General features: G+C 49.4%; 10 protein-coding genes across 12 annotated transcripts; 3 read left to right on the top strand and 7 right to left on the bottom strand.

Moving 5' to 3' along the window:
• Window positions 1–1,704: 1,704 nt before the first annotated feature.
• On the top strand, window positions 1,705–2,239 carry LOC117582320 (protein FAM32A-like). The gene has a single exon (XM_034269967.1). The coding sequence runs from the start codon at window positions 1,753–1,755 to the stop codon at window positions 2,131–2,133; it is 381 nt and encodes a 126-aa protein (XP_034125858.1). The 5' UTR covers window positions 1,705–1,752; the 3' UTR covers window positions 2,134–2,239.
• On the bottom strand, window positions 2,162–4,029 carry LOC117582312. The gene is made up of 2 exons (XM_034269956.1): window positions 3,803–4,029; window positions 2,162–3,735 (listed from the first exon to the last, which is right to left on the bottom strand). Exons 1-2 carry the CDS (start codon window positions 3,953–3,955, stop codon window positions 2,431–2,433), a joined length of 1,458 nt encoding a protein of 485 aa, XP_034125847.1. The 5' UTR covers window positions 3,956–4,029; the 3' UTR covers window positions 2,162–2,430.
• A 15-nt stretch (window positions 4,030–4,044) lies between these two features.
• On the top strand, window positions 4,045–6,085 carry LOC117582310 (elongator complex protein 3). The gene is made up of 4 exons (XM_034269954.1): window positions 4,045–4,169; window positions 4,231–4,472; window positions 4,530–5,395; window positions 5,458–6,085. The coding sequence occupies exons 1-4, from the start codon at window positions 4,148–4,150 to the stop codon at window positions 5,978–5,980; spliced, it is 1,653 nt and encodes a 550-aa protein (XP_034125845.1). The 5' UTR covers window positions 4,045–4,147; the 3' UTR covers window positions 5,981–6,085.
• On the bottom strand, window positions 5,978–7,757 carry LOC117582313 (solute carrier family 17 member 9). The gene is made up of 3 exons (XM_034269957.1): window positions 7,471–7,757; window positions 7,012–7,399; window positions 5,978–6,959 (listed from the first exon to the last, which is right to left on the bottom strand). Exons 1-3 carry the CDS (start codon window positions 7,536–7,538, stop codon window positions 6,099–6,101), a joined length of 1,317 nt encoding a protein of 438 aa, XP_034125848.1. The 5' UTR covers window positions 7,539–7,757; the 3' UTR covers window positions 5,978–6,098.
• Window positions 7,758–7,904: 147 nt separating this feature from the next.
• Window positions 7,905–11,325, bottom strand: LOC117582309 (PHD finger protein 14). The gene is made up of 2 exons (XM_034269953.1): window positions 9,051–11,325; window positions 7,905–8,986 (listed from the first exon to the last, which is right to left on the bottom strand). Exons 1-2 carry the CDS (start codon window positions 11,227–11,229, stop codon window positions 8,187–8,189), a joined length of 2,979 nt encoding a protein of 992 aa, XP_034125844.1. The 5' UTR covers window positions 11,230–11,325; the 3' UTR covers window positions 7,905–8,186.
• Window positions 11,326–11,837: 512 nt separating this feature from the next.
• LOC117582315 (tRNA selenocysteine 1-associated protein 1) lies at window positions 11,838–13,091 on the bottom strand. Its single transcript, XM_034269960.1, has 2 exons — window positions 12,972–13,091; window positions 11,838–12,917 (listed from the first exon to the last, which is right to left on the bottom strand). Exons 1-2 carry the CDS (start codon window positions 13,005–13,007, stop codon window positions 11,925–11,927), a joined length of 1,029 nt encoding a protein of 342 aa, XP_034125851.1. The 5' UTR covers window positions 13,008–13,091; the 3' UTR covers window positions 11,838–11,924.
• Window positions 13,092–13,293: 202 nt separating this feature from the next.
• Window positions 13,294–13,867, top strand: LOC117582326 (NADH dehydrogenase [ubiquinone] 1 alpha subcomplex subunit 2). The gene is made up of 3 exons (XM_034269973.1): window positions 13,294–13,469; window positions 13,532–13,638; window positions 13,705–13,867. Exons 1-3 carry the CDS (start codon window positions 13,372–13,374, stop codon window positions 13,785–13,787), a joined length of 288 nt encoding a protein of 95 aa, XP_034125864.1. The 5' UTR covers window positions 13,294–13,371; the 3' UTR covers window positions 13,788–13,867.
• Window positions 13,868–13,869: 2 nt separating this feature from the next.
• On the bottom strand, window positions 13,870–15,467 carry LOC117582316 (probable pseudouridine-5'-phosphatase). Of its 3 annotated transcripts, none has more exons than XM_034269961.1 (4): window positions 15,332–15,467; window positions 14,994–15,120; window positions 14,714–14,932; window positions 13,870–14,358 (listed from the first exon to the last, which is right to left on the bottom strand). In XM_034269961.1, the coding sequence occupies exons 2-4, from the start codon at window positions 15,055–15,057 to the stop codon at window positions 13,946–13,948; spliced, it is 696 nt and encodes a 231-aa protein (XP_034125852.1). In that variant the 5' UTR covers window positions 15,058–15,120; window positions 15,332–15,467; the 3' UTR covers window positions 13,870–13,945. The 3 variants fall into 3 exon arrangements, with proteins under 3 accessions (XP_034125852.1, XP_034125854.1, XP_034125853.1); XM_034269963.1 differs by lacking the exon at window positions 14,714–14,932 and adding an exon at window positions 14,459–14,677; XM_034269962.1 differs by having other exon boundaries at window positions 15,244–15,383.
• Window positions 15,468–15,621: 154 nt separating this feature from the next.
• LOC117582317 (60S ribosomal protein L27a) lies at window positions 15,622–16,801 on the bottom strand. The gene is made up of 4 exons (XM_034269964.1): window positions 16,731–16,801; window positions 16,136–16,453; window positions 15,785–15,919; window positions 15,622–15,709 (listed from the first exon to the last, which is right to left on the bottom strand). Exons 1-3 carry the CDS (start codon window positions 16,731–16,733, stop codon window positions 15,791–15,793), a joined length of 450 nt encoding a protein of 149 aa, XP_034125855.1. The 5' UTR covers window positions 16,734–16,801; the 3' UTR covers window positions 15,622–15,709; window positions 15,785–15,790.
• Window positions 16,802–16,931: 130 nt separating this feature from the next.
• LOC117582318 (39S ribosomal protein L27, mitochondrial) lies at window positions 16,932–17,539 on the bottom strand. The gene is made up of 2 exons (XM_034269965.1): window positions 17,380–17,539; window positions 16,932–17,320 (listed from the first exon to the last, which is right to left on the bottom strand). Exons 1-2 carry the CDS (start codon window positions 17,441–17,443, stop codon window positions 16,953–16,955), a joined length of 432 nt encoding a protein of 143 aa, XP_034125856.1. The 5' UTR covers window positions 17,444–17,539; the 3' UTR covers window positions 16,932–16,952.
• Between the last annotated feature and the right edge of the window lie 30 nt (window positions 17,540–17,569).

Genomic DNA, 17,569 nt, shown 5'->3' with positions numbered 1-17,569 from the left:
ACAGCTTTGAGGCAAGATGCAACAGGCTTAACCTTGCTTTCAACCCAGCCAAATCCAAAGTGGTTCACTTCAGCATCCGAAGAACCGAGCTGAACATTGAGCACCAAGGAGTCGAGATTAGGCAAGTAGATCAGATAAAATATCTAGGCAGAATAATTTCAGCGAACAACTCAGCCTCAGTGCACATCGAGCAAGCCATTTCGGAGTCAAACAGAACCTGTGCGTTCTTAAGACTACTCAGTGGGTGCCATTACGGTATCAGCCCAAAGAGAGGGCTCATAGTTTTCAAGGCCTTTGTCAGAAGTAGACTAGAATACGCTTGCTCGTCTTTCAGCAACTTGTCCAAATCCGCTCTAGCCAAAATCAAATCTCATTGCAACCACCACCTTAGAAAGTCACTAGGCTTAATCATCTGCACCCCAATCCCGATTATTTACCACATGGCAGGAGAACTTCCCCCGGAATACAGAATGAGATTCCTAGCGGCAAAAGAGTTAGCCAAGGCATTTGCGTACAGCCTCCCAGCGAGTAGGACAGTGTCCCTAAACAGGGACATAAACACGGGCTACGCCAAGGCATTTCGGGAGTTCGGTGATATTCTGGAGAGAATCGAGGTCTTTGAGAGTACAACTTCGCATTGCACCAAAATTAGGTCAGACTTAGACTTCTTTAAGGGGGCTGCTGAGAACAAGCATAGCTTAGACCAGGCAGGCATATTAGTTCTCCATAGGGAAAAAAGGGCATTACTGACAAGGGGAGGCTTCGAGATCTACTACACTGATGGATCAGTAGCTAACAGACACTCTAGCGCAGCTTTCCTACACGACAGCTCAGGTTTCATAGACAGCTTTTACACGCACAAAACCTTGTCATCACTGTCCGCCGAGTTGCTTGCAATTGAAAAGGCCTTGGACCATGCTATTTCCCGCGGGTTTTCTCGTATCGCCATCCTAACGGACAGCAGAAACGGGGCTCTAATACTGGCAAGGAGCATTCAGGATAATTTTATCGCTTATAAAATCAGGGAGAAGATCCGTCAAGCCCAATACCTAAGGAAGGTAGAAATTCATTTTATACCCGGCCACGCCAACATCCCTCAGAACACGGCAGTAGACTCAGCAGCCAAAGAAGCACACAGACTGGGAAAATATACAGTCGTTAAATGGAATCTTAAAGATGCAATATGTGAGATACACCGAATACTGAAAGAAGAATGGGAGAGAGAGTATGCAGAGTTTGCCAGCGTTAAACGCAGAGGATACTGCTCACTTTTTCCCACTACCTCAACAAAACCATGGTTCCTAAATAGAAATAATGTAAAAGCCATTGACGCTAAAAGGATCAATAGACTGCTTAGCGGCAGTGCATTTGATAGGCACACACTTGCCAAAATGCACGTAGTCGCAAGTAACATTTGTGATACCTGCGATACTATCGATGACGCATCGCATATAATTTTTAATTGTACCAAGTACAACGCAACAAGACTAAACTACCCATCGCTAAGGAAATATAATAATATCTATAAATTCTTCGAAAAAGAACAAATCAGCTCGTACCAAACTTTAATCGAGTTCATCGACAAAATTGGAGTAAAACTGTAACAAGTTACATATCTCGACGTGGCGATTTCCACCTTGCAAAGGCGGGCGGCCAAATAATCCCCCTCTACCCAAGGGTAGAGCGGTAACATAAATCCCCAAAAAAAAAAAAAAAAAAAAACTTGTATTTAATTTGTTTAAACAAAAAAGCATGTCCGACGAGTACGCGTGTGTGGCCAAGGGCAAGCTAAAGCTAAAGAGCGACACAGAACTGAAGAAGAAAAAGAAGAAGCACAAGGGCAAGGACAAGGAGAGGGAACGCGAGGCGCTGCAAAAGTCATATGTGGAGCAGCAGCTGCTGGAGACGCCGAGCAGCAGCAGCACATCCTCATCGGCAGCAGTGGGCAGTGGATACGAACGGAAGCTAACCAAAGCGGAGCTGGCCAGCAAGAAGCAGCAGGAGAAGATGCGCAACAAACGGATAATGGACAAGGCACAGACGACGCACAAGGAGCGGGTGGAGAAGTTCAACGAACATTTGGACTCCCTCACCGAGCACTTTGACATACCAAAAGTGTCCTGGACAAAATAAAACGACACACAGAATGCTTTTTGTGTTATTGTAACTTAATTGTAAGGTTTATTATTATGTATTATTATTAGGTTTACCAATAGAAAGCGTTAAGTAATTTCCTTTACAATATGTGTGTGCGTGGGGGGGCGACCAATCGGGGATGGCACAACTAAACCTAAAAACACATTCCGTCCGTCCGTCATCTATGTGGTAGCTACACGATAATCATATACAAATCAACTTGAAGAGGATTTTTCTGTTTTAGTTTCCAACTTTCAGTCCAAAGTAAGTGTGGGTCCTTCCTTGAAGGACAACTTAGCGCGGCGATATCAACTCAAACATGGCATACTTCCAGGTCCATGAACGCACCAGCTGCTCGAAACGCTCGCGTTCGTGCTCGTAAATGTATCCCACTTCGGGCTCCATGCACACCTCGGTGTATGGATCGGTGAGCAGACTCTGCACCGACAGCAGAACCTTCGCCACATTCAGCGCCAGCGACCAGTTTTGCTGCTGGAATATGTCAATGCCCACATCGCCATGCCGCGACACATTTGGATGTAGAATTTTGGTGAGGAAACGCACCGTGGGCGGCGCCATGGGGTAGCGATCGGGAAAGTAAATGAACAAAAAGAATTTTCCGCCCTCGTAGGGACTGCCCGGTGGGCCCAGTATCGTGGCCTGCCAGTAGTTATTCTGTCGATCCAAGGGTATGGCTGAGATGCCCTCCGACTCGTAGCTGTTCAGCAGATTGGCCTCGCCGCGCAGAAAGATATTCCGTATGGGATTCTCCTGCTCATCGTCGTGCGGCGACTGACCGCGGCCGCCCATCTCGATCAGGCAGGTGCGACAGAAGCAGGAGGACATCAGTGCCCCATACAGCTTGTACCAGTTGGGCGTGTCCGCGAGACTCTCGAACAGAGGCCAGCGCTGCTTGATGTATGCCTTCCACATGCTTTGGGCCGTGTTCTTGCCGATGATGTCGTGCCACTGCTTGCACACCTCGCTGGACATCCACAGCGACATGTCATCCAAATAGGCGAAGATTTTCAGCAAAATCTCTACCGGTATGCGATTGATAATGCTCTTATTGTCCGCTGCATTGCTGCCGCCAGCGCCATTGGCATTGTGGTACTCATGCAAGCGCAGCCGGCCGTCGGCCAGCTCGTTCATGTAGTGCGGCAGCCCCAGCGGCGCCATGGGACGTGGCCGCTTGATGGGCAACAAAAATGGATTCACGGCACGCTCATTGTCGAAGTCGCGCTCGGGTGTTTCACGGCGTGCAGGTGGCACCACATCTGGCAACTGTTGTGGCTGTTCCAGCTGAGGGAGCGCCTCCGCGTCAGGCAGCGCTGGCTGTGCTTGTGGCTGTGGTGCGGGTGGCTCTGCGTCTTCCAGATCTTCAAAGCCCATTATGTCCACATCGTTTTCAGTTTCTTCATCCTCCTGCTTGTCCTTGAACGGTGGCTCATCGTTGCCCGAGTCCTCGTCATCCGACAGTTCTGTGAGCATCTCCTCGGCCAGTTGTGCGTTGTAGAGAAAGGCGTGACACGCCCCGCACAGGGGCTCACCAAAGTTGGGGCCATAATAGCCATTGCACACCCAGCAGGTGTGGCTATTCTGTGTACGTTGAATTATAAACAATTAGTTGACGAAATCCCCGGCGTTCCCTTCGTTGTATACACACCGAAAAGGAGAATGTGGGCTCCGTCAGTTGTTCGTCTTTCGCATTGTCTGCATCTTCGCCTGCTGCGTCGTCCATTTCGTCATCGCTGGCGTTGAGCTCTTCCAGCAACTGCTCCTGGTCCTTTTGCTGCTGCGCTGACACGCAGCTAGTCATTTTTTTCGGTGCGGCGCACAAAAATTGTTGTAAAAAAAGAATTTCGAGATATCAAGAGTATTAGCGATGGCAGCTCAGCGATATACGCGACACAAGCAGTGCGCATCGATAACTGTGTACTGCGTATCGATAAGCAAAACAAATCAGCTGCAACGCCACACGTGCAATATTTATGTTAACATTTGCACAAAGATGAAGCCAAAAAAGAAGTTGGGTATGTTTATTAACAATACACAGGCACTGATAACAATAAGCTACGTTTTTGCCTTTGACAGGTGTTGGTCTGAGTCGTGAGGAGCGACAGGTGCTTGTTATCGGGGAGATAATTCAAGAGCTGCTCGCCGCACACGAAGCCAAGAAGGATGTCAATTTGAATCGCATGAAGTCACTGGTGGCGTCCAAATATGGCCTGGACAGCTCGCCACGATTGGTGGACATTATAGCGGCTGTGCCGCAGGATGCCAAAAAGATACTTTTGCCCAAGCTGCGGGCCAAGCCCATACGCACAGCGAGCGGCGTTAGTTGGAAGTCTTTGCCCACTTTTGAATCGATTTAAATTAAAGTTTTCTTATAGATTGCTGTCGTCGCTGTCATGTGCAAGCCACATCGTTGTCCACACATTAATATGACGGGTAATATATGCGTCTATTGTCCTGGCGGACCAGACAGCGACTTTGAATACTCCACGCAGTCGTACACGGGCTATGAGCCCACCTCCATGAGGGCTATACGCGCACGCTACGATCCCTTTGTGCAGACGCGACATCGCGTGGAACAGTTGAAGCAACTGGGGCATAGTGTGGACAAAGTGGAGTTTATTGTGATGGGCGGCACCTTCATGTGTTTGTCGGAGGAATATCGAGATTATTTCATACGCAACCTGCACGATGCGTTGTCCGGTCACAGCAGCGCAAATGTGGCTGAAGCTGTGCGCTACTCGGAGAAATCTCGCACCAAGTGCATTGGCATTACGATTGAAACACGTCCGGATTACTGCCTTAAGCGGCATCTCTCGGATATGCTGAATTATGGCTGCACTCGGCTGGAAATTGGCGTTCAATCTGTGTACGAGGATGTGGCCAGAGACACGAATCGCGGGCACACGGTGCGCGCTGTGTGCGAGAGCTTCCAACTGGGCAAAGATGCTGGCTACAAGATTGTGGCACACATGATGCCCGATCTGCCGAATGTGGATTTTGAGCGTGACATTGAGCAGTTCATAGAATACTTTGAGAATCCAGCTTTTCGCTCAGATGGACTGAAGATCTATCCCACGTTGGTCATACGCGGCACGGGCCTCTATGAGCTGTGGAAGACGGGTCGCTACAAGTCGTATCCGCCTTCCATGCTGGTGGATTTGGTGGCCAAAATCTTAGCGCTAGTGCCGCCATGGACGCGGGTTTATCGCGTGCAGCGTGACATTCCCATGCCGTTGGTTAGGTGAGCGAAAAACACTCCATTTTAAAACACTTTTCACATGCGTTTCCCTCGCCCCTTTGCAGCTCTGGTGTGGAGCATGGCAATCTGCGTGAGCTGGCCCTCGCGCGCATGAAGGATCTGGGCACCACCTGCCGCGACGTGCGCACCCGCGAGGTTGGCATCCAGGAGATACACAACAAAGTGCGACCCTACGACATAGAGCTCATCCGTCGCGACTATGTGGCCAATGGTGGCTGGGAGACGTTCCTCTCGTATGAGGATCCCGAACAGGACATACTCGTGGGTCTGCTGCGTCTGCGCAAGTGTTCGCCGGACACCTTCCGGCCTGAGCTCAAGGGGGAGTGTTCCATTGTGCGTGAGCTGCATGTCTATGGCTCTGTGGTGCCGGTCAATGCGCGCGATCCCACCAAGTTTCAGCATCAGGGGTTTGGCATTCTGCTGATGGAGGAAGCGGAACGCATAGCCATCGAGGAGCATGGCAGCCGCAAGCTGGCTGTAATCTCGGGCGTGGGCACGCGCAATTATTACAGAAAGCTCGGCTACACGCTGGATGGGCCCTACATGTCGAAGATGCTGTCGGAATGAGTTTGTTTAAATATTTTATCACGCCGTAGGAGCTGTAGGATTTTCGCTACTTAACGCTAATTCTGGGCCTTAAAATATATACACATAAAATATACATAAATTAAAGTATGTTCGGTGCTTAAACAATCGCCTCAGCGGAGCCAAACACCAGAAATATAATCCAACCCACGAGATTGATGCCCGCAGCAGCGCTGAACACCATTGGCCAGCTTTGTGTCAGCTCCAGTATGTGCCCCGCGAGGTACACACCAAGGAATCCCGGTATAGCGCCCACTGTGTTCATCAGTCCGAAGACGCTGCCGGAGTGTAGCGGTGCCAAGTCCTGTGGGTTCACCGTCACCGCATTATTATGGAAGCCCGTGCCGCCTATGATGATCGTCATACAGATGAGTGCCGTGTGGAAATCCGTGGTGCGACTCATCACGAATAGCGCCAGGTTCTGGGCGGCAAAGCAGCAGCTTTGAATGAACTTGCGCACCGTCGTGGTGTGCCAGTCGCGTGCCAGCAGACGCGTCGTCAAGTATTTGGCAAAAAGTGTGCATGGTGGCAGGGCTAGCCAGGGTATCATGTTCACCACCCAGCCCTTGGCGTGTGGGAAACCATCGTGGAAGTATGTGGGCAGCCAGGAGAGCAGCACAAAGAAGCAATTCATCTCGCAGGCATGCGTCAGGACACAAGCCCAAAAGGACAAGCGACTGAAGTAGCGCAGCCAGGGCACAGCAGTCTCCGCGGGCGTACGATTCGCGCACAGTCGCGAGGGTGTGGCTATGTTGATGATGCGATTGCGCTCCCCGGCCATGGCATAGTAGCGCAGGACCAAGGCCCAGGCAATGCCCATGAGGCCAATGACACGGAAGACATACGACCAGCCGAAGTAATCGAGCAGAAAGGATCCCATAATGCCGGTGAGTAGGGTGCCGAGAGCCGAGCCAGCAGTGAGCAAGCCAAAGAAGCTGCTGCGTTCGTTTGGGCAGAGGTTCTGCAAGAGGAAGACTTAGAATCAAAGCAGCAAAGGAATGTCGCCCACTCACCTGACTCGTCAAACTGATCATGCTGGGAAAGTGCACACCCTGAAAGGCTCCATTCAGTATCCTAATGGCCACAATAAATGGAATGGCATAGCTCTTGATGGAACCCACCGACCAGATAATCGTGGGCATCAGGAATGTGATGAGTGACCAGCCAATGGCAGCAAATAGTATGACCCTTTGGCCACCGAAACGATCGCTAAAGTAACCGCCCACCACCTGTGTCAGGGTGTAGCCCCAAAAGAAGGAACTCAGCACGGTGCCCGAATCGGTTTTGCTCCATTTTTGTGCTGCTGCCACTGCCGGCACCAGCAGTGGCATGGTTGTACGTGTCGAATAGAGCATACATGTGCCCGTTATCAGTGTGATGAACCAAATGCGTTTCTCGTGCCTGAAAAAAAGGGGAGAAGGGCAGAACCATTCAGTTTTTGTTGGAATTGAGTGGATGGTCAGTAGCGTTACCTTGTCCATATGCTTTGTGTGTCCACCAGCTCACCACGCAGCAGCGAATACTTGAGTTTCTCATCCATGGTGTCTAATAAACTGAAAATGTGTGCTACGTACGTGCGCTATGCTGAGAACTCTTCTTGCACGTCACACATTTCCCCAGCTGCCGCTTGCTGCTGTGGCATGTTCTGTTGTTGGGTCGAGCAAGCAGCGTTGTTTACTTTCTATGGGAAACACTTTCTATAATTTTGTATTTTTACGTGGCTATTTTTCACGGAACCACCAGCTGGTTTTTGGCAAAAGAATGAATCTTGGCCCTGGCTGGTCGACCCATTAATGCGCTACGCTTCTTCGCTGTGGTTTGCGACTCATATTAGTAGCAAATAAAAGCGTTCCTTTGTTATTGTACAACCAACAATTGTTTAAAATAAATTAAAGATTCATTTGTGTACTTTTTGCTCAGATTTGTCAACCAAACAATTGTATTTGCAAACAAGAACCCACAGAAAGAACGGAAATACCTCATTGTAGGGTGCACATGATAGTGTGGCCATACTCTGTCGCTGCCGGATGCTCAAGCGCGAGTTTCAAACGGCCACCTGACTGAGAAAATTAAAATTTGCAGTGAAATTTCTTAATAAAATTAATATTTATGGTATATGTAAATATGGTTTGAATTGAAAAATTGTATAAAGACCTAACTAAATAAAACTTAAAACTAACATCAGATTCTATTTCTTTGTCAGTGCATCGTCATCCGTGGGATCACAGTCCGCACAGTGCCAGGAATAGCCGCGAATTTTCGGAGATTTCTTCAGCGGCGGATCGAGGCAGGCAAAGTGATAATGCTTGTGGCACTCGTCACAGGTCACCACCTGATTGGTTTTACCAGTTTTGGTGCACACGAAGCAGTTGATTTCCACCACGGGCTTGGGGTTGGACAATCGCGGGCGGCCCACTCGAGGCGTTGCCTTCCGTGGACTAACCTTCCGCTTGGGCGATGGATTCTCGGGTGGGATTGTCACTGCTGCTGCTGCTACTACTGCAGGTGTTTCCTTACTTTCCTTTAGTTTTTGCGGCGACAACGCCACAGCGGGCATCACAACGGGCACCAGGATCTGCTCTGGCGGCGCCACAATATCCTCGACTGTCTCCACGGACGTTGGCCGCGATGCCTCATCCACGGATCGCACTGCATTGGCGGGCACATAGAAATACTGAGATTCCGGCGCATCCTCCCCGGGCAGTCGCATCGTTTTCAGTATAATTTTGATGGTGTTTCGCGCGGCATTGGCCGGATTCTCGTTGAGATGTGCGCGCTTTTTTCGCTTTCGCTTGTGCTCCTTGCTGAAGGATTTTTCCGTGTCCGAGGAGAGATTGTGCTTGTTTTTATGCTTGTCCTTGCGCTTGCCCTTGCGCGATAGTTTGCCGCTTAGCTCGTCCACGGAATCCTCACAGCCGGAAAGCAGCGGGGTGATGGGTGTAACCAGAGCTAGCGCAGATGCGGCTGCGGAAGTGGAAGCCACGGGCACTGAGGGAAGGAAAGAAGAGAGTGAAAATTTCGGCCATCTGAGAACTGTCTCGAAATTCCGTACCATTTATTGGAGTTTTCCGCGGCGATTGCTGCCTTGGTCGCTTCGGCGACATTGTCAGATCCACGTAGATATCCGGACCCACAGAAACTGGCAGGGATTTGTTCATCGCTCGCTTGGCGGACATTTCCCTTGCAAACGCTGCCGCTGGTGCTGGCACATCGTCCAGGGAATACCGATCCACGTACACCAAGCTGCCATCCTTGTTGAAGCGCGTGCGAGACTTGCGCGGACCCGAGGAGATCTCTGTCACCGCATCCGAACCATCCGACTTTTCGCAGCACTCGGAGCACTGCCAGCCATACTGCTTGGATTTCTTGGGCGGACGGGTAAGCGGCGGGTTGAGGCAACCCAAATGGTAGTGCAGATTGCAGGTGTCGCACTTGACGAGCAAATGTTGATCGTTATTCCGCTTGCAAATGCCGCAGGCCATGGCAGGCGCTATGGCGGGTGTGCCGCTGCTTCGTCCCTGCTTTGCCTGGGTGCTGAGCATCCGTGAGGAGTCCAACTTGGTGCCGGGTGGACCGAGGTGTGCGAGCGGAAAGCCCACGCCCATTTTAAGCGCAGCTGCTGTGGGCACGGAGATGGGACGCTGTGGCGGCGTGGGCGTGCTGGTCTTGGCCGGCGCTTCAGGCAGCGGGCGAGCAATGAGCTCCACATTGGGCAGCGTGAGGAAGGGTGCCACATGCGAGAGATTCCCATGAAGCGTGCGAATGGTGGCCAGCAGCGTTTCACGCTGTGACTTCTCCGCCTTGCGCTCCTCTAGCGAGGAGTCGTACTGCGCGCGCAGACTGTCCTGATCCTTGGACAGAATGGCATTGTGGCTGATGAGTAGCTGCTGCTGCTGTCGGAAGTCCTCCATGCGCACAATACGATCCATGTAGTAGGCGGTGAACTCCACGCTAAACGCTGGCGATATGTGCCACTTCTTTCGGATGTCCGTCAGCGCATTTATGTGCGCCTCACGCTGCTCCATGTGCTGCACATCGACGGACATGATCTCGGCCTTGGCCAGCAGCCGACGGCAGGCAGAGGCCGAGGTAGTCAACAGTCGCGACATTTTCTGCGTGGGCACCCAAGGCGCTGGCTTGAGTTCCTTGTGCAGCGCGTACTTCAGTTGGATCTTGAGCAACTTCCGCTGTATCCTCGCCTGTGCGGGATTCGTGTTGGGCTCATCCACGGGCTGCTGTTGCTGCTGCTCCTTCTCCTTGGCCTTCTGCAGCATGTTCAAGCGGAGAGTGTGATAATTCCGTCGTCGCTTCTTGATCATTTCCTTCTCCGAATGCACCTTGCAGTGCGCGTAAAACGGATCTGCGGCATCATCCTCGTGATGGGCTTCGATGAGGAAACCCGCCACCTGTGCGCACGTCACATGGAAGTAAGTCTTGCACATGCCCGCATCGCAGCCAATGCAGACGCCGGTCCGAGCGAAGAGTGAGTTCTCACAGAGGGAACACACTTTGGCGCCCCACTTGCTGTACTGCATCTCGAAGAGCGTCACCGAGGAGAGCTGCTCCACCTCACCGAATGCCACACCGGGCACATACAGCGCGCAGATCAGATGCACCCACTTGCCCACGTCCGTCTCCTTGTAGATGCCACCCTTGTTCGGGCACAGCTCGCAATCTGGCTCGGAGACGCCCGCGCGGCATGCCTCACAGAACCACGGCTCCGTGGAGCAAGTGGAATTTGTGCTGGATATGCTCACATTATCGCTGACGCCGTAGCAGCCTTCGTGCACGGACACTCCGCACGCATCGCACTCGACAATCTCGTTGACGTCGTCACTGCGTTCACCCAGACACACGCAGCACATACGCTTCGCCGGCGCACTGGACAGCTGCACCGAACGTATCGATATGGTCGCAGCACCGCCAGCCACTGGCGGCCCGTAATCGCCTCCATTGATGCCATTTTGCAGTGGTGCCGCTTGGACCTCACTATCCGCCAGCAACTGCTGCAGCTGCAGCGTGGAATCATCACTATCCGCCTCGGAGTCATTCGCATTGGAGTCCGACTCGCTGCTGCTGGCATCGCTGCTGTCACCCTCCCCGTCGCTCTCGTCCTTGCAGCCATCGATGTCTGGGCAAAAGTCGCTGTCCGATGAGCTCTCGCCCAGATCCAAGTCGAGCAGGGCCTGCGTTGATATCTTTGGCTGCCGCGCCCGCTTGAAGGGTGCCATTTTTGAATGGCAACCAAGTCGAGTCGTCTCTTTTGTTCGATTCTCTTTCAACTTAACCCCTATAAAGCTTATGGGTTTTTTCGCTTTTTCACAATCATGAGTGTAGTGTGACCGCTCTCTTTTTGAACAAATTTACCGTTCGAGGCATAGCAATATACCGTGGTAAATCTTCTTATTTCAAACTATACCATAATTATATGGTGATTATACAATTTATAATATATTATTAAACTTAACATAGCTTAATAATATAAAAAAATGTAGTTACCTTTATTACAAAAAAAAATATATCTCTCATAGCAGCTGAACTGTTCTCAAATACCCACTGGTTGACAATGGGTTAAACGATCTTAGAACATGATCTAATCATATTTCTCAATTTTAATATTCCTTTGTTTATTAATTGTTAGCTAAAACTCTAAGCATTGCACACATAATTTTGTACGCTTGATGAATCAATTTTCTACAGTAATAGCAGTTCAAAGTTAAGATTTTTAATGTATTTTCGATGAAATAGGGACTTAAGCAAAATGGTCAACAGCAAATACAAGCATAAAACGTGTTTTTTCAATCAACATTTACGCAAGCGTAAAGAATGAACGTCTAAATATTTTCTTTAGTTTTATTCTTGTCATTTCGCAGGTATTATACCTAAACTAATATAAAAGCTTCATATTTTATGCTCTAAAAATGCCCTAAAACACCTCCAACTGCTCAATGGGCAGCCACTTGGAGCTCTCCAATGCATCATACAGACGACGGTCAGCATCGATGGCCTCCCGATTCATCTTGTCAACGTCTAGCACAAATTTATGTTCCACTAAACCGAAATCATCGTCTGTGCCACCATTGGAGGCGGCTGTCTGCTGCTGCTGCTGCTGCTCGTACTGAGCGCTGCGCTGGGCGCTCCAGGCCTCCGCGTGCTGGGCCAGCGTTGTGGGGTTCGAGTGGGACTGTGACATGGCCTGTTGGTAGTAGGCGGCAGCATCGGTAATGGAGGGACCCGCCTGCTCGTAGTAACCCTGCCAGGCGTTGTAGCCCTGCCAATACGTGCTGGTGGGATCGTAATACTGTGAATAGTCCGCACCGGCGGCAGGCGAGGATGAAGCTCCTCCTGCAGAGCCAGTGTAGCCGTAGCTGGTGTTGCCACTGACGCCGAGAGCAGTGTTCAGCTCGGATTTTGGCTTTGGCACAGCATTGCAGATCTTGATGGGCTTCGTACCCAAGCCAATGTATCCATTCATGTCGTAAAGCGCCGACTTTTGCTCATCCTCGATGCCAAAGCGCACAAAGCCGTAGCCCTTTGAGAATCCCAAGCTGTCCAAAATCACTTTGGCCGTCTTGATGGATGTGAACTTGCTGGAGAAGATCTTGTACAGCTGATAGTCGTCCACATCGGAGCTGAGGTCGCCCACCCAAACGCTGAACTCGCGCTCATTGCCCGGCAGCTTGTACGAATTGCTGGCGGAGTTCAGGCGGAAGCGCACAATGGGATTGGTGCCGGGTATGGGTTTGCCATTCAGCTTGTGCATGGCATCCAGTGCATGATCGTCCGATATAAAGTTGACGAAACAGTAGCCGGCTGGCTCTCCTGTGTACTTGTTTCGCATCAAACGCACTGTGGTCGGATCTTCGCCCATTTTGCGGAAGGCCGCAATTATGAAGTTCTCCGTCATGTAGGACTCCAGCTGTGAATTGTGAATCTGTTAGCAGAGCCTTAGATAATATTTTATGCTTCTTACACTGCCCATCCATAGCTGGCAATGCACGGACGCCATTATTGTAGTCACAAAAATAAAATTGTCGGGAGCCGAGAAAATAAAAACAATAGTGATGGTAGCTGTATGAAGTGCTGCTATCGATTAAACAAACATTGAAGTATCTATAAATCGATGTATATATATATATATTCTTTGTTGATTTCTGAACTGTTGCTTGGATAAATATTTATTACGGATTTATTTATTTATAGCAAATGTAAACTACTTTTCTGTTTTTAAATGTCTAAAATTATTTATTCGTATGTTTTTTATTTTAGCCAAACGCTTATCGGTACTTTTGTGCGATAGCCAAAACCTATCGCCGCTTGACCTTCACCGTTTGCGTGCGATTTGGTTAATTTAATTCAAAACATTTAGAAAAATGCGTCTAACGTTGACCCGGCTTGCCAGCCTCACGCCCAAACTTAAGGAGCTGCGCATCGTGCTAGATCCAGCTGGTGATGCCTCCAAAGGAGCCAGGTAAGGCGTTGCTATTTATAGTAATTACATAATATAGAAAAAGGAAAAACCAATAATTTCAGGGAATTTGTGCAGAAATTCTATCCAAATTTGAAGAAGGCCAATCCCGATTTGCCAATACTGGTGCGGGAATGCTCCGGCGCACAGCCAAGACTATGGGCTCGTTATGGTAATTATATAAAAAGCTTCCAAGAGTTGCCCAAACTTAAATCAGTAAATATTTTCCCACCCGCAGGCAAAGGCAAGGAAATTTCCGTGTCGCTGAGTAACCGCGAGGCGCCCGACATCCAAAAACAACTGGAAGCGGTGGGCAAGTAAACGGTGAAGCCAAAAATACTCATCTAGCGGGGAGAGTAACCAATTTTAGGCGTTATTAAAAGTACAAAAGACAAACCCAACATTTTCCGCTGGCAACTTGTTGTTATTTTTAGTTGGAAAATCGTAGGATTACAATTTGTAGGATTAAATCCCTAAGCTCAATCGCTAAATGGTGGCAGTCCGAACTGCTCCGGCTTGAAATCCTCCAGGGAACGCAGCACCTGTGTGGCATGGGCGCAACGCTCCTCGGACAGCCGTGGATCGGGCACCATGACCACCTGCATGCCGGCGCTCTCACCCGCCGTCACGCCATTGGGAGAATCCTCAAAGACCAAACATTTGCTGGGATCTGGTGTATCGCTGAACCTACCAGCGGCAACCAAAAAGATATCCGGCGCTGGCTTGCCGTTCTTCACCTCAGCGTCCGTGGAGCCGCACACTTTGTGGTGGAACAGATTGAAGAGTTCCTTGTGGTGTGTGGATTTCAGCTCCACCATGTCCGCACCCGAGCTGGTGGCCAGCGCAAAAGGCACTTTATTGGCATGCAAATGACGCAAAAGGCGTGCGGCACCTGCAAGACATAGAGGAAAGGCAATAAGGAACGGCTTCAGGCAAACATTTCGTATGAAAATCGCGCGCAAGGAAGTGCTTTTGTTACTGGCGGTGCTAACCTTCCAGAAGCCGCACGTTGTCTAGTCGCTTGTGGCACATGTCCGAGTAGCGCTTGAGGAAATCATTCAATGTTATGGGCAGCTGACATTCGCTGATGACAATCTCCGCGAAGCGTGGCTCTGTGGTGCCCATGGCCCGAAAGCGCGTTGCCACCGAATACGAACGGCCAAAGGATGCGGCTATTTGTCTAGTGATCTCCTCGTAAATACGCTCAGTGTCTGAAATGTGGGAATAGCAAAACGTTCAATTAATACCTGGCATCAATTGTGCATTTCCCATGAGGGTCAGCGCATTGTCGCGCTGCTGTTTGGCGTACTCCTCCCAGGTGATGGGCAGCTCATAAGATTTCACCATAAATTCGGCCACCTGCCGCGTCTGCAGGCCCATCAGCTGTTCCTTGACATCGAATGTGAACGTTTTGCCATACGGATCGAGTACCTGCTGTGCGGCATCCGTGTACAGCCGCTCGGTGTCTGATGGCAAGAGACGGGACGCTAAATTCAAACACAATCACAAAACGCACACGACACTTACCCAGCAACAGGCCGTCCATGTCGAAGATGCAGTGGGTGACATTCCGTAAAACCTTTTTTGCCATTTTGCTCTGCTCCCCTCCAGTTCCGGCTCTTATGTAATTATTGATGAAATACGTCTAAAGGAGCTGCAACACAAGCACACACAAATTACAACGTAATTTCGCCACTCAGCCATATAAACTCTTCCGCCAGCATAGTCCCTCCTCTCTTCCCTTGTCAAGGTCTTTCGCACATATTTTTTTTATTACTTTTTATGCTTTTGCGTGTCCTTGACCCAAGGACGTTCGTTCCACTGCCCAAATTATGATTAAACCCCGTGCAACAGCCTTGACCTACACGTAATGTTTGATTTCCCGAATTTTGTTGGGGCCTGCGTCGTCAACCGCTTCACAACGCTTTCTGTTGCGCCCCAAAATGATGGCTGTTAGCGTTTTAACTGTAAAAAATATATCGAAAAAGCCCCACCACTCGCTAAAAAGCGACGAGTGTGTCTAAAACTTTTCCACTAGGCAAACACACACATACACATGCATGCACGAGAGTTTGTATTGAATTTCCAGTGTGACATCTAACGGTACCGTGGCATAATAACACCTTTACCCTCCCACACCAACCACTACACAAAATTTTGTTTTTCTTTTAAATTTATTAAAAAACAAATACATTTTAGATGTTCGAATGTAATCCGTTTGCTTTTTTCTGACGAAGAGGAATCTGCAATACAAATTTAACATGATAAATGGGAACACTTGATGGAGGAGCTAGACCTCTTATGGCAATGAAACGCACCTTAACTTAGGCGCTCAGCAAGCACACACCACCGGCCTTCTTGATTTTGTCTTCAGCTTTCTTGGAGAAGTACTTGGCCTTCACAATGACGGGGCGGGCGGGCAGATGTCCACGACCCAGCAGCTTGTAGTAGCCCTGCGTGTGAAGAAATTAAATATAAATTAATACAGTTTTCAACAAACAATCCAAGAGAACGATTTGCATGTTTTTGTAGCTATTTCCTTGATCTGTAAGGCTTCCTCTACATGGTGAGAGCAATTGTACGAAAGCATTCAGTCCGCCCATCGCCTTGGGTGTATCTTCATGTTCAAAGAAACAGCAAAAACAGCCACAAACAAGAGGAGAACTTACGAATTTCACCAAATCGATGACGGGAGCCTTTGTGCTCTTCTCCTTCTCCAGCTCGGCGAATTTCTCAGGTCCGACCAGGGACCATAGTTTGTCCAGGTTGATTTCGGGCCTGAACTTGTGCTGGCGGCGCAAGTGGAAGTTCCTCATACCGACCTTGCCAAAGTAGCCAGGATGGTATTTGTCGAAGTTGATGCGGTGGTGGTGCATGCCACCAGCGTTACCGCGACCTCCGGGATGCTTGCGGTGCTTGCCGATACGACCATGACCGTGGCTGACGTGACCACGCAGCTTTCTGGTCTTCTTCCGCTTGATATTTGACTGCAATTGGGTGAGAAAATCGCTTTTAATTCACGTTTTCCTGCACGTGTGACAGCCAAGCGACTGCGGCCATTGGCACGTGTGGAGGTTATGTTGCCACGCCGCGGTCGCTTTTGCCGTTTTGCTCACTTTCACATTCTGCTATTGCACAGTTTTTGCTTAAACTGTGTGCGTTTAAACAGCAGTACAGTTAATCAATTATAGCCATCGGCAATGTGTGTTTATTTTGCCATTTAATTTAATTCAAACTGCACAACGTTCACCGACGTGCACTCACCATCTTCAGAGTTTTGGAAAGAAAGAAGTGAGTGAGGTTGGCTGCGCTTGAACATGACAGGCTGGAAATCGTATATCGAAAATGTGCTGTTGGGCGCACTTTCAGTAAACAGAGGGCTGTTGTGCGCAATGTTTTGCCTTAAGTGCTGTTAGGCGCATTAATGTTCTTGAAATATTTAATACAATTTTGTTTTTGTCTGGTTAAAAATTCATTTATGACATTTTAAATTTCATCCACTAAGCGAAAGCGCTGATGCTGCTTCTCGGGAATAACATTGAAAAACTTCTTATAGATGGTTTGGTCCTGTCGTCCCGCATAGTTTCTCTGCACCCAAGAATGATCCCAATTTGGATCAATTGTCTCGCAGGTCACGTACACTTTGCCGTGTTCCATGGCAAACAACGTGCCATTGCGACCAAAGCCAACATTCAGGCCGGGATGGAAGCGCGTTGTCAGCTGTGTGGCCAATATTGTGCCTTGCGAGACAATGTGTCCGTCCATCACACGCCATCCGCGATGCTTTGGTCTGGGATGCCCTTTCTTGTTCCGGGTGCTGCCGCCGGTCTTCTTGCTGGCATTACGTATGGTGGCTGCAGGGAGAACATTTCATTTAGATCCAGTTAACAGTTTTTGTCGGGTGTAAACATACTTATCAGTGGCTGATCCGCTTTGAGACACTGTAGCGACAGTTTCTGCATTATGGTAAACGACATTTCGTAGTTTTTATTTGATTAAATAGCGACAGAAACGCGGATTTGTGTTTTGTTTATATAAATCCAACTTCAGTGTTGCCACACTCACGAAACGAGAAAAATAGAGAGAATCACAGATTTAAGTGT

This window comes from Drosophila guanche, unplaced genomic scaffold (assembly GCF_900245975.1).
Source record: "Drosophila guanche unplaced genomic scaffold, DGUA_6, whole genome shotgun sequence".
Lineage (NCBI taxonomy): Eukaryota > Metazoa > Arthropoda > Insecta > Diptera > Drosophilidae > Drosophila > Drosophila guanche.
The sequence above is the reverse complement of the archived record's forward strand: the minus strand, read 5'-3'. Positions and strand labels throughout refer to the sequence as shown.

Excerpts from the sequence above, each read along its gene's own strand:
- LOC117582320 (XM_034269967.1), top strand. The coding sequence starts at position 1,753 with ATGTCCGACGAGTACGCGTGTGTGGCCAAGGGCAAGCTAAAGCTAAAG.
- LOC117582312 (XM_034269956.1), bottom strand. The coding sequence starts at position 3,955 with ATGACTAGCTGCGTGTCAGCGCAGCAGCAAAAGGACCAGGAGCAGTTG. Across the intron at positions 3,736-3,802 it reads AGCCCACATTCTCCTTTTCG|AATAGCCACACCTGCTGGGT; the intron begins GTGTGTATACAA and ends CAACGTACACAG.
- LOC117582310 (XM_034269954.1), top strand. The coding sequence starts at position 4,148 with ATGAAGCCAAAAAAGAAGTTGG. Across the intron at positions 4,170-4,230 it reads GAAGCCAAAAAAGAAGTTGG|GTGTTGGTCTGAGTCGTGAG; the intron begins GTATGTTTATTA and ends TGCCTTTGACAG. Across the intron at positions 4,473-4,529 it reads CCATACGCACAGCGAGCGGC|ATTGCTGTCGTCGCTGTCAT; the intron begins GTTAGTTGGAAG and ends GTTTTCTTATAG.
- LOC117582313 (XM_034269957.1), bottom strand. The coding sequence starts at position 7,538 with ATGGATGAGAAACTCAAGTATTCGCTGCTGCGTGGTGAGCTGGTGGAC. Across the intron at positions 7,400-7,470 it reads ACACAAAGCATATGGACAAG|GCACGAGAAACGCATTTGGT; the intron begins GTAACGCTACTG and ends CCTTTTTTTCAG. Across the intron at positions 6,960-7,011 it reads TGATCAGTTTGACGAGTCAG|AACCTCTGCCCAAACGAACG; the intron begins GTGAGTGGGCGA and ends TTCCTCTTGCAG.
- LOC117582309 (XM_034269953.1), bottom strand. The coding sequence starts at position 11,229 with ATGGCACCCTTCAAGCGGGCGCGGCAGCCAAAGATATCAACGCAGGCC. Across the intron at positions 8,987-9,050 it reads GCGGAAAACTCCAATAAATG|TGCCCGTGGCTTCCACTTCC; the intron begins GTACGGAATTTC and ends TCCTTCCCTCAG.
- LOC117582315 (XM_034269960.1), bottom strand. The coding sequence starts at position 13,007 with ATGGCGTCCGTGCATTGCCAGCTATGGATGGGCAGT. Across the intron at positions 12,918-12,971 it reads GCCAGCTATGGATGGGCAGT|CTGGAGTCCTACATGACGGA; the intron begins GTAAGAAGCATA and ends CACAATTCACAG.
- LOC117582326 (XM_034269973.1), top strand. The coding sequence starts at position 13,372 with ATGCGTCTAACGTTGACCCGGCTTGCCAGCCTCACGCCCAAACTTAAG. Across the intron at positions 13,470-13,531 it reads GATGCCTCCAAAGGAGCCAG|GGAATTTGTGCAGAAATTCT; the intron begins GTAAGGCGTTGC and ends CAATAATTTCAG. Across the intron at positions 13,639-13,704 it reads AAGACTATGGGCTCGTTATG|GCAAAGGCAAGGAAATTTCC; the intron begins GTAATTATATAA and ends TCCCACCCGCAG.
- LOC117582316 (XM_034269961.1), bottom strand. The coding sequence starts at position 15,057 with ATGGCAAAAAAGGTTTTACGGAATGTCACCCACTGCATCTTCGACATG. Across the intron at positions 14,933-14,993 it reads CATGGACGGCCTGTTGCTGG|ACACCGAGCGGCTGTACACG; the intron begins GTAAGTGTCGTG and ends TCTTGCCATCAG. Across the intron at positions 14,359-14,713 it reads AAATGCACAATTGATGCCAG|GTGCCGCACGCCTTTTGCGT; the intron begins GTATTAATTGAA and ends TATGTCTTGCAG.
- LOC117582317 (XM_034269964.1), bottom strand. Across the intron at positions 15,920-16,135 it reads TCATCGATTTGGTGAAATTC|GGCTACTACAAGCTGCTGGG; the intron begins GTAAGTTCTCCT and ends CTTCACACGCAG.
- LOC117582318 (XM_034269965.1), bottom strand. The coding sequence starts at position 17,443 with ATGTCGTTTACCATAATGCAGAAACTGTCGCTACAGTGTCTCAAAGCG. Across the intron at positions 17,321-17,379 it reads AGCGGATCAGCCACTGATAA|CCACCATACGTAATGCCAGC; the intron begins GTATGTTTACAC and ends TTCTCCCTGCAG.